Source organism: Octodon degus, unplaced genomic scaffold, assembly GCF_000260255.1.
Source record: "Octodon degus isolate 3935 unplaced genomic scaffold, OctDeg1.0 scaffold00082, whole genome shotgun sequence".
NCBI lineage: Eukaryota > Metazoa > Chordata > Mammalia > Rodentia > Octodontidae > Octodon > Octodon degus.
The window spans coordinates 8409894-8422813 of record NW_004524658.1 but is presented as its reverse complement, the minus strand read 5'-3'; the positions used below and the strand labels follow the sequence as shown (position 1 = coordinate 8422813).

The 12920-nt window shown below is 42.2% G+C and overlaps 1 protein-coding gene across 2 annotated transcripts in view; it reads right to left on the bottom strand.

Moving 5' to 3' along the window:
* Positions 1-5367: 5367 nt before the first annotated feature.
* Positions 5368-12920, bottom strand: part of Lypd6 (LY6/PLAUR domain containing 6) — a 169268-nt gene continuing 161715 nt past the window's right edge. For both annotated transcript variants that reach the window (XM_023721419.1, XM_004636651.2), the window contains 2 exons: positions 10448-10578; positions 5368-8090 (listed from right to left, as the gene is read on the bottom strand). In XM_023721419.1, coding sequence (XP_023577187.1) covers positions 7923-8090; positions 10448-10578 — 299 coding nt within the window. In that variant the 3' untranslated portion in view covers positions 5368-7922. The remainder of the gene's footprint in view (positions 8091-10447; positions 10579-12920) is intronic.

Here is a 12920-nt window from a genome sequence, read left to right as displayed (position 1 = left end):
AAGCTCACGGTCCTGAGTTCTTCAATCCCCAGTACCGCAAAAAAAAAGAAAAGAATGTTAGCCAGAACTAGTATTACATACCTGTGATCTAGCACCAAGGGAGGCTGAGGCAAAAAATCATAAATTGGAGTCCCCATTGGGCAACTTAGAAAGTCCCTGTCTCAAAATTAAAAAAAATGAAAGGGGCTGGAGGCATAGCTCAGTGATAGAGAGGCCATGGATTAAACACCCATGACCAAAAGGAAGAGCAAGACAGAGTGGGAGGGAGGGAAGGAAGGACATTTTTTTAAATTAATGACTTCCATATTTTCTAGTCCAGGATCAGTACAATCTGAAGTTCCGGGAGTGGGCCCCAGGCATCAGTAACATCTAAAGTTTCTGAGGGACTACAGCCAGTCAAGGCCTAGACCTTGGAGGCCCACAGAGTCAAAAGCCGGCCCTGGGTTAAGGTCTACCCTGAGCAGGAGCTTCCAAAGTAATCACCACCATTAACTTATGTGGTCTTAACTGCTTATTATATTTATGCTTTTCATTACAAAAGTAATATAACCACAATGCATTAAAATTGGAATATATTTTTAAAGGAAAATAAAAAGTTACTACCATAATATAAAAAATAAAAATCTTTTGGTTTATTTTCTACAAGCATGTTTGCTTCTGAGCAAGGACGACCCATTGACCATACAGCACGAGCGCTGCTACTTTCATTTGACATTGCAAATGTCTTTAGGGCAATCATTTTTTTTATCCTACCACAGCAAATGGATATGCAGTTATTGACTTAACTATTCCCCTACTCCAGCACATGTAGTTCTATTTTTTTTTTTGAATTACAAACAATTCTGCAAGGAACAAATTTGTTCTTAACACTGTTTCTATATTTCAGGCCATTACAGAAGTAGGATTACTGGGTCAAGATATATCCATTCGCATAGCCCTTGAACACATCCAGCAAAAGTGCTCTGCAAAAGAGCTTTTACAATTTATGCTGCAAGTGGAAAGAAATGCTGGTTTTGCAGCATTTGATATTATACATTTCTGGTGTAAATTTAATATGTGACGATATGTCAGAGATAGACCAAAACTAGCAGACGAATAATCTTTTTTTTAACTCTTACTCCATCACTGATTTGATGTTTGGAGATGGTCCCTTCATTTAAAAAAAAAAAAATCACTCTGTATGTTCATTTGTAACAAATGCCCATGATCCACGTACTGTATTCCAGGCACCATTCCCAGTGGACATGAATATACCTTACATGTTGGGTGTCGTGGTTTCGCTAACGCTGCTTCTGCTATTATGATAACTCATCCCCAGTGGCTATTTAGGGCTTTGTGTTTTTTGACCAAAGACTGCCCATTAGAGGTACAGGGAGCTTTAAAACTACCTGGTGTTTGGAAACTCCCTAGAACAACTCAGAATTGCTAGACATGGGGCCTGCCCATTACTATTTGTGGGAGCTCTCAGCTGATTCAGATGTACAGACTGCATTGAGATCCACTGTGTAAGGCTCCAGAGCACACGGGTGCCCTGGGGTTTGGGCTCAGGATATCAAAGTCCAGGTTTTAGAGTGAAGGTTCACAATTAGGAGGGGACATTTGCTTCTCTCCGCTGTAGCCTCTTGCAAAAGAACTGTGGTCTAGTCTTTTGTACAGCCTGTGCTCTTGCACCCTCCACTGATAATCTTGTTCTATGTCATCATTCTGTGTGTTAAGTACCAGAAATAAAGCACCACAGTCCAAGGTTAACACACCTTCAAGTGAAAGTATCCAGGGTTGTGCTCAAGAGAAGCGTCTCCCAAAATGGGTAAAAGGTTCACTTTCACAGACCAAAGAGGGAGCTCCCTTTCCTTTGAGACTTTGTGGCAGGGTTGGCTTCCATACTTATTTGGTAGCTAGGCCCACTGCGTAGGGGAACACAGGGGAAGGGGCATTGTGCAAATCAGATTTCTAGAAGGTTGCTTCAGTAGGCTGAGGTTCTTGAGGTGGGTATAAAAACCCTCTACTGTCCTATTTTCTTTAAAGTGAAGGTGGCTGTAAGTCAGCTAATCAACTTTGTCTGGGCATCTTTAAAACATCTCTTTTAAAGCTCCCCTTAGCCCAGGCCCCTGACTGCACCGAGTAACCACTTGCTGACAGGCATGAAGGGAGAAACAACCGCTAGGGTTGAGAGTCTGTAATTACAGAGGCAACCTTAGTGGAGACCAGTCTAGAAAAATAAACTTTGGATTGCTTTATTTTCAAGGATACTTATTTAGTCAATAGCCATCTTCTCCCAAGATTGTCCTTTTCTAAAATTCAGTATCCGTGAACTTTTTTAAAAGTCTCTTGGGGCCAGGGAGATAGCTCAGTGGAATAAGCGCTTCCCTGGAAAGCACAAGGGCCTGAGTTCAGTCCTCAGTTCCGCCAAAAAAAAAAAAAAAAAAAAAAGAAAAGAAAGTCTCTTAACTAGCCTAACACCTCATTTTTCATGTCTTGGTTTTAATCTATTTGCCCTGTTATAGTCGTCTCTAAAATTAAGCTAATAGGGCCAGCTAAATAGCTCAGCAGGTTAAAAGTACCTGCAAACAGGCACAGGGGCCGAAGAGTCAATCCCTGGGCCTGCCAGGCTGGCCCCGCCCCCAGAGCATACTGAGACCACAATTGCAACTGGGCAGTAGTGGCGCACACCTGTAATCCGAGCTCTTGGGAGGCTATAAGCATGTAAATCACTATGAGTCTGATCTAGTAGTGAGACCCTGAACACCCTGTAGACCCTTCCCTAAAATAAATAAATAAATAAATAAATAAAATGAAGCTAATATCTATTCCAGCTATCCTCAACATCTTCAACTATAGCCTCAGCTAACAAACTACTTGCACTTGTGTCCCAAATCCCGTAGCCTAGTGGGCTTTCAGTACTTGTGCTGGTCTCTCTTTGAAAGATGAGATTTCATGGGAGGTCTGATTGATTGCACATTTCATGTGGTTCTCAGACAGTTTCAAATAAAAAAGGGTGTGTCTCTACTCAGTCCCCGTGTATTTAGGTTGGTGGTAAAACATACGCATGATCATCAATTAGTTAAATATAGTAAAGAAGGGAGGGGACCAAGTCATTAAGGATTTAAAAGACTTGGAAGGTAGGAATAATCCCAGGGCTGACATGTGCCAGAGCCAAGGCAGGGTGAGTCATAAATGTGCTCCGAAGTGTCCTACCAACTGTGAGGTCTACTTATCTCTTCTCACCTGAAGCACCTCAGTGCAAAACAACTCAGCCCTCATCCCTCTTCTCAGATGGCTCCTTTTCTCATGTCAGTGTGACACGCGTCTCATGTTACTCACCATCCTGGTTCAGGACCACAGGGGCCGGGTGGGGCCAGAACCTAGCCAGCAGGTAGCTGTGAGGCTGCACCAGGGGCTCCCGCCCAGTGAACAGCTCTGAGCAGCCTGCCGGATGTGCTCAGACTGCTGCAGGCGCCCCAGGTCCCAGAGGCACACGTCTCTGTAGATGATGTAGTGAGCTGACTTTGAATTAGTCTCACAGATGAATGGACTTATTGAGGGGTGACTTATTTTTAGACCGTACTTTTGCACCCCGGCTGCATTCTCATGGTACTTTGTTCACTTCCCAGACTCAGCAGAGTTGCTTTAGATACATTTCCCTCCCTTTGACCTGATCCCTGTCACCTCTCCAGGGGGATTTTTTGGTGGCGTCCTGAACTCTGGATGAAGGGATAATACAGAGTTGAGAGGGCTCAGTTTCTGACACTGGCCATGTAGTAGTCCCAAGAAAAGTGTCTTTTCATATCTGATACTCTCTAATGTAAACTAATTGTTTTACTTTCTAAAGGCCAGGATTCTGAAAGTAATTTTCCAGAATTTTTTTCATGAATGAGTAACTCCCATCCCCCGCCCCATCAAGCTAGCTTGCTTTCTTGGCAAGTTTGTCCTCTGTAGCTTTTATTTCTCCTCCCTTTGCTACCATGATGGTCCTAATTGTATTGGGCAGTCCCACAGTGAAAGTGAAGAAAAGGGAGCTAGAAATTAGAACCCATCACCCACAGGTCTTCTTTACTTTGGATATCAAAGGGCCATTTTGATGTGATCTGTTTTTCTGACCACAGTAATGTGATAGTCTCAGAGGCAGTTGATCTCAATTCTCTGGGGTTTTTTTTCCTCCTACATAAAATAAAGGAGGCAGATTAGATATTTTGTAAGTCCAATCCACCTCTAACTTTATTGCCTGAGAAATGAGTTTTTAGTAAAAATGCCAGAGAAGGTTGGAGCCATCATGCAAGTCATCTGTAAGACAAATGCAAGGAAGAGAGCTGTGACCAGCAATCATGGACCTTTTAGTATAAGCCAGTGAGGCCTGCTTTAACCACCCCAGAGCCATCACTCTTAACTGTGAGTGGAGTCATGTTGATCAGCTGAAGCAATGTGAGTGTTTAAAGATAAATCATATACTAACATCAGGGTTGCCATTAGGAGAGCAGAAAAGAGGACTTCAAGAAATCATTTATCAGCCTTTGACTTTGGGGAAAATGTTTTTTTTCTCTAGAAACCTCAAATTATAAGGCATTGAAGAATAGCCAAGAGTCACAAATAAGCTGAAACTTATCAAGGTTGCTTTCAGTCTATTATATTACTAAGAAAATATGTGTCTTATATAGATTAAAAATGACATATACTATTTCTTTTTTTTTTTTTGACATATACTATTTGAATTTTTGTTTCTAGTTGATGGAGAAACCCTCCAGGCCTTTTTTGTTTTATGATCATTAACATAATACACTCCAAGAATAGAATAAGGTTTAAAAATAAAATTTACTGAGGACTCTTAGTTCAGTGGTAAAGCACTTGTCCAGCATGCTTGATGCCCTGGATTCACTTTCTAGCCCCACCAAAGACAAAAGAAGAAAGAAAGAAAGAAAGAATGAATGAATGAATGAATGAACAAACAAGAGAAAGAAAGAAAGAAAGAAAAAAGAAAGAAAGAAAGAAAGGAAGGAAGACCTATGTATACACATATGACCACATATATCTTTATATTTCCTGACTTAACAGTGAATGTCTAAGGAAAACTGTAGGCCTGATTGAAGTTTGATACCCTTTTCTTGTTTTTCTGTTTCCTCTGCAGCACTTACAGTATGCAGGAATCACTTCAGATGGGTGAAATATCTCGAATCTCTTCATGCATATATCTCTTATCCATATAACTAAAAACTAAGCCCCAGGACTCCCAGGAAGGAGTCCTCAATGCCTTGTACAGAACCTAAGTAGCTTAATCACTGACTTACATGTGCATTTGCAGGAAGGAGCCCAGTGGGGTACACTTAAAATCTTTATTAATTGATTTACAAAATGTACAATATTTACAACATTTAGATATCAATGTCATATTGACATGAATGTTGAAGGGAGTGTAAAAATAAATACGTGGCACATAGGTTAATATACATATCATGGCTCTTAGCACTTTGAACTGTCACCAATGGTGAGACTTAAAAGAAAGTTTGATGTGGTAGAAAAGTCAGATGGCTGAGAAGTCCTGGATCTTTTACATGAATGGCCCTTCCTTGGCTCCTTGAGGCCTGGGGATGGTAAGCAAACCATTTCAAGAGAATTTTTACAAAGTCACTTTGAAGGGTGTTTACCATCATAGCCCTGAGCCCACATCCTGCCAGGGAAGCTCTGAGGGGTCACCTTGCCTCCTACTCAGAACTGCATGCAGTACTTAGAAAATGTCAGTAGAGCATAAGCATGCACAAAAATGGTACTTGTAGACATGTACAACGTCAGACTCTCGTTGTCTGCTAGCATCCTGTGATGCACCACCAACTGTCTCCTCTTGTAGCAAGAGGGATGAATAAGAAAACTATACCCTCGCTTCCCAAAGAGAAGACATCATGTGGGGACACATGCAAATGGCATCCTACAAAAGCAGGATGAGATCAACTCCATGCTATTAGATAAACAAATTCCCAAGCTGTGAGGTCTGGAAGTTTGCCTAGGAAGATAATTCCACTTTCCTTTTCAATCCTGCTTCATTTCACAGTACCTGTATCTGAAGGAAAGGGCTTCACCCACTGAGCTTCTCTGAGCCTTAGTACCTTCATTTGTAGATTATAAATACAATATTCTTTATAGAGTTCTTGTAGAGATTAAATGACCTAACTATGTAAAGTGCTTAGCAGAGTGCCTGGCACATAGGAGGTGCTTAATAAATGTCTTGTTTTGTCTCTCTCTACCCTCCCATCTCCAATTATAAGTAACAAATTAACAGCCTACCTAACTATGAATTAAGGCTATGTAATACAATTTAGATGACTCTGAATCAGAGAGACTGGTATTTCATCCTATTTGGTCCATGAAGGGATCTCATTTTATGAGCCAGGGACAGTTTCCTGTGCAGGTCAGATGGTTCTAATGACATTGTTCTCTTTTATCACCCCTGGCTCCACCTAGATCCATAGATCCTCTTAACCCTGCACTGAAATTCTGACCAGTGATGGTCTCCACTTGAATATTCCTGAAACAATATCACCGAGGAAACCGTGAGCAAAACTCTTGAGGCAAACATATTGTTCTTGCTCACAATAACTTTTTCAACACTGGTGTTAGAGATAACTTTCCATGAACATATATTACAAGCTCTACCTCTACCGCCATTGAAAAATAAGTATTCTAATTTGATCTTTTTTCAGAATAAAGAATATTTAGAATACATTTTAGTTCCAGTTATGCCATACAAAAATAAATACTGTTTAAAGGATTTATAAGAAGAAAAATAACTTTGAGTGCCAAAAATATAGGTGGATGTGAAGAATCTATCTACTACTTCCAAAGCAATATCTAAAAGAAACAAAAACTTCTCACCGGGTTTCCTTACTAGCCTCACAAACACCTTTTCCCATCCTTCTATCTTGTGCTGTTTTTCTCTATCGACATGGAGGCAATTTAACGCAGCGCATTCTCCCTGAAGCCACTGGGAATTCGAAAGGAGAGGGCTCTTTGACAGTTGCAGCCCTGGAGGAAGAGGCTGCAACTTGGGCAGACCTCCACAATCCTCCTTTCATTCCAGAAGTGTCTGTCTACATTAGTCACCCTCGAACAGAACCCAGTACCTGGAGAAATGACCCCCTGGAATTTGGGACTCTTTGAACAGCAATGTCCCAGGTGGAATGGAGGCTCATACAGCAGTTAGGCCACATGTCAAAACTAATCTCTTCAGTTGCATGAGAGGGGCTAAACATAGCCACTTTATGGATGTCCATTTCATTAAGTCCGGGAAAATCCTTCTCTAGCCAGCCCCACAAATACACCAAGATTTTACCATTGCCTTTTTAACCTTCTACATGGAGCACAGAAAATATGATTCTTAGCAATGAGAGAAAGCTAAGAAAATTAAATGGAACAAGTTGTTTACTATTCTTCCAAGGACTCAGCCAGAATCTCAAAGGAAACAGTCCATTCCTTTGGGACTTGAAGTTTTAAACTACTAAAGCTATAAGGGAACAAGCCATTGCAATTAAATCAGTGGTTCTGTATCTTTCTTCTGAAAAAAAAGCATGTGTCTATATAACATATTTCTGACATCTAAAAGGATACCAGGACCTCCTGCTGCTCATGCATGAATTCTAAATTAAGAACCTCAGATCACAATAAATATCTTCTGAAATGAAAACAAAGGTTTGTGGTACAGAATTCAGTGTTTCTACTGCAGGCAGGCTAGTTTCAATGGGGTCTTGTTTCAACTTGAAATGACGGCACTGAAACAACTCTTGGTCTTTGTGGTTATGCTAATGGTAACGCGTGGCTTCCGTGGACTCCATGAGCATAGCGTTCTCACACATGTAACAACTGTCAGGCCGGGGACTCATGCGTGGTGGTGGACCATCAAGATCCCAAGGACCACGGCTGTGTACGGTGCTGCCGGGCTGCTATAACGTGAATCCTAACCACACGCACAAGCAGGACACTATCACTGACATGCAATGTAGATGTCCATTTGTCTGATTTATAGGGGATGTCGTGGCAAATGTGGCATCAGTTTCATTTCGAGGAAGTGGCAAGTTACAGATGTTTCCTTCGCAGCAAGAGGTGCAGACCTAAAAGAAAAGGAGAAAGGGGAGTGATGAGAAGCCGGCAGGTCTGGGAAGCTGGGGTGGAGAGAGGTGCAGAATCTGTCTTCCTCATGGCAAGACTGAAGTGAAAATGATCTGCTCTAAAAAGAAACACTAGCCCTCCATTTAGGAGTAGTAGTCTATCTAGAAGGAGCAGGCTCGAATGAAAATTCCTTAAACTAAATTTCAAGGAAACAGGGTTATGTTTTTGATACCATACCATGTGGTCCTCATAAAGCTTTGTACCCCTTCTAGGTCTCAGGCATTCTTGAGAAGAGATTCGGAAACTTGCCCTTCTTCTTTCAGACAACTGGAGGAAACTGTCAGCATAAATCTTCCTCTGCCAAAGTTTTGACAGTAAAAATGAAATGGCAACAGCCCACATAATTTAAACCTGAATATTTATTTTCATTATCACTATCAGCATAATTATCTCTATTCTCATGCAGGAGCTACTGTTTTAAGGGTTTTCATTTATGAAAGGAATCCTATTTTCTACTGCTTTATGCCTGAATCATAAGATAGAAATAAACCAAGAGTTACTGACAGAAATTATTTTAAGCGGGACTACACAAAGCACAGACCAACAGCTTCAACTTTAGTTAGGCTCTTATTAGAAATGCAGAATCTCGAACCTGCCCCAGACTTAGAGATTAGAATCTTCCTTTTAATAAGATCCCAGATGACCAAGTGCCACGGAGTGGTTAATGGCCTGGATAGTCACCATGCTGCCGAGATTTGAGGTTTTGGTCATTTTTCAATGGGAAGACAACATGATGTGGAGAAAAGAGCCTAGAGATGAGAAAAGAGTTTGAATTCTGTCCCTGTCACTTACAAGACGTATGATGTGAGCCTATGCTAAAACTTCTCTAATCCTTAACATTCTCCTTGGTAAAGACAACACAAATGCTGGTAGGCCAGCACTGTTGGCTAGAGGGGACAGGTAATGACCTTGGTTTGACCATTTATATTTCAAACCAGGAGCAAGCAGGCAGAGCGTATTTTAAAATTTAATCTTAGTATATTTGGAAAGGTGCTTAAAAATTAAATGCCTTTTTGCAGATGGGGTACTAGGAATTGAACCAAGGGTCTTTGCACTGAGCTACATACCCAGCTTCTTTCTTATTTTTGAGACAAGATCTCCTTTTGGCACTAAATTGCTTCAGCTGGTCTTGAATTTATAATTCCCCTGCTTCAGACTCCCGAGTGCTAAATCACAGGCTTGCCTTTTTAAGAGACAATAAGCCCTTTCTGGGTTAAGGATATAGCTTGGGGGTCTAACCATCTACCTGGCAAGTACATGGACTGGAGTTTGAGCCTGGTACCACATGCTGTGCCAGCCCTGGAACCCCAGGTATACTGTACTGGCCCTAAAACTGGGCACAGTGGTGCAGGCCTGTAATCCCAGTGCTGGGGAGGTGCAGACAGGAGGATCACTGGGAGTCTGAACTGTAAAGTGAGAACCTGTCCAAAAAAAAAAGGGAGCTGGGGAGATGGCTTGGTAGAATAAGCGCATCCCTGGCAAGCGCAAGGGCCTGAGCTCAATCCCCAGTTCTGCCAAAAAAAACCCAAAAGCAAAACAAAAGCCCTGACAGTGCTATTCCCAGGAGGGGTGGGGGTGGGGGGGGAAGGGCATTTCCCTAAAGCACCAGGAAAGGGGCTGACAAAAGAAGGCAAATAGCAAAAAAATGCTAAGGCCTGACGTGTGACTTAGCTCTGAGCCATCACCACAGAGACTAGGCGGGCATTTACCACTCTATGTCCCACAAGTCAGGCCGCCTTTCAGTTTTATATTCTCTTCCAAGGGTGCTCCTAAAGTTCATTTTACAAGGAGTGCTTCTTTCACCAGGCACTGAGTGATGTTTACTGGGAGCAAAGCCACAGAAAGCTAGGTGTCTCGCTGCCTGTGATTCAGGCACCAATGGCAGCATTCCCTAGATGGCATCCCAGGAAAGACCTGAGCCCTCACTTCAGTTATCAGGACAGACTGCCACAGTCCTCTCGGTGAAGGGACTGCTGGTGCTTCTGCAACGCTTCCCACCAGGGGCTGAAGTGGCCACTCTTCCTCTTCCTTCTGAGTAAACAAAGTACAGTACTTGGGGTCCTCTCCGTGTCCTCTTAGGATGTACTTATACAATTTATGTTGGTTATTCTGTGCCCTCATAGAGACTCTCATTCTTTTAGAGAACATAAGAAAGGAAGCACCTTTTCACAGTGGTGTAAAGACAATCAAAAGAGCCTATCTGGGGGCGGAGTGAGAATCTGCTGCTGAGTCCTGGCAGCCATCGAGATGGAGAGAGAGAGAGAGACTGCTGCACTGTCTCTTGCTTTGTTGCCCACACCTTGTGGCCTTCATGCTCTGAGTCTCTGCAGCCAGTGGACAAGCATTCTTCCAGTGGGACACAGCGTTTGGTGACTGAGATGCTGTTTCCTGTGACTTCCATCGTGTGCTGAGTGAAGCAGTAACGGGTCTCTGTCAACAGAGAAAATATGCCTTAATCAAGATGGAAAATACTAGCCTAGTTTGTCTAGAAGGAACACATCAGGAGTGTGGACACATGTCTAACAGCACCCAGGAGATACAGGGCCACAGGCTTATATCCAACCCTAAAGATCTCCCTGAAAAGTTGCGCTTTGCCGTAGAAGGCTGGCCTACCAGAGAACAGTGACCTCTCTGGCCACCGTGACCTCTGTACAGCAAGATACAGTGATGCCACTCTTTGGCCTTGCACAAATTTAGCCATTGTCCTGACATCTATTTGGGTACTTATTTAGGAGGTGAACTCTATTGGTAACTTTCAGGAAGAAGGCAGAATGAAAAGGTTCAAAGAACACAGGCTAAAAGAAACAAAGCCAGATAACAATGGCTGAAAATGGAAGACTACAACAAAGGCTGCATGTGTGTGTGTGTGTGTGTGTGTGTGTATGTGTGTGTGTGTAATAGGTATTTCCACCCAAGGGCTGAACTGGATTCATTTTACCCAGAGGAGATAACACTATTCCAAAAGAAAGAACTGGGTCCGGGGAGATGGCTCAGTGGAATAAGTGCTTCCCTGGCAAGCGCAAGGGCCTGAGTTCAATCCCCAGTTCAGCCAAAAAAAAAAAGAGGAGGAGGAGGAGGAAGAGGAGGAGGAAGAGGAGGAGGAGGAGGAGGAGGAGGAGGAGGAAGAGGAGGAGGAGGAGGAGAAGGTTGCAGTGTCTCCCAAAATACAGAAATGTTTTAGCAGTAATTAAAAAACTTGAGAAAGATGGCTTTGTCAATGCAATGCTTTAAGGCTTCCAGGCAGCATTCAGCTCTCTACGCTGGGAATTGAGGAGAATTTCTAACTCCATTTTCACATTAAAAAAGAAAATGAATAATTCTTTAGAAATGCCACTGAGCTATTTTTCATCTATATCTTGGACCCAACTTTGCATGCTTTATACATTTTGGATATTTAATGGCTAATGTGGAATTATGACCCCCTGTGATATTATTTATTAGGCAATAAAAACTCCTTCTACCAGATTCTGTCATGAGGTTGGCAGTTTTTAACCAGAGTTAAAAGAAGAAAGTTTAAGAATTTCAGGTCTTATTTTATATCTGTATATGCGAAATAGGATAGATATACAGCTACTTTCTCTTAATTCAGTGAGAAGAAATATTTGTACTAATAGTGTTTGGACAGGATATCATGTCTACATCTTGTATTATGAATAACTACTATGAAGACAACAATATGCAATGTATTAATTATTGAAACTGTCCTACTAATTGGTTTTGAAAATGTCTCATTGCTATGTTTCTCAATAAAATTGATTAAAAAATAAAAAATAAAAATAAAAATAAAAAGAATTTCAGGTCCTGACAATGAGCTAATAAGGACCACGCTGACACATCTTGGGAGTCAGAAAACTCAGGGATTTCAACTGACTTCATGGACACCTGTGCCTGCTCAGGACCCGGAGCAGCTTCTCACTGTGGGAAAGGGGAGCGTCTCTGCATGGTTATGCTGTGGTGGGCTGCCTGGGCAGAGCAGGGAAACACCTCCCCTCCATGCTGTCTCCACAGGGTGCTGCGCCTGGCATTCTGTTCACGGGAATCAGGTCAAGGCAGCCCTCAGTGCCTTACTCAGGGTTCTATGGAACTCACTGGGTGTAGGGTAAGTAAGGTCATCCTGGGAGTGAAGAGTTGAGCGTTTTAAACCTGGCAATGATTCTCTCCAAAGCCTGAGACTATTTTAAACTTGGAGTAATGGCCTTCAGAAGAAGAGGAGGCAGTTCTCTGCTTTTAAGGGCCTTGGCAGGTTTTGACAAACAGAGGCCAGCGGTCTGAGAGATTTACCACATCAGCTAAAGAGGACTGGTTTACTTCCTGAGCACGCTCAGGAGGACATTTATGGCCACAGCAGGTACACCTTTCCCACCCCCACCACAACTTCAGATGCTTTTCAGCCAATAAAAACAGGAATGCTCTTATCTCCTGTCTCCTCCTCTTCCAGGCAACTGGAAGCAGCTGCCAGGGTCGTTATTGCTCTAAATGTAAATCTGAGCAGATAAGATCTACTTTTCTGGAGTAAGTAAATCACCACAAGGTTTTAGTTTGGAAAATTAAGTTTGGCCCCCAAGTAATGAATTATTTTGCTTTAAGTAAGTCTTAAAATAACAGTTGGTGGACTTGATGTTTCTACTTATTTATACTTTTCTGTCCACCACACATTCCCTTATTGATTTATCAAATGGAGCTTATTCCACAGAATAAAAGGGGTAACAACTCATAAAGTTATTTTTTTCCAGCAAATGTGTGCATCTTAAGTGCCCAGTAAGCCAATTATT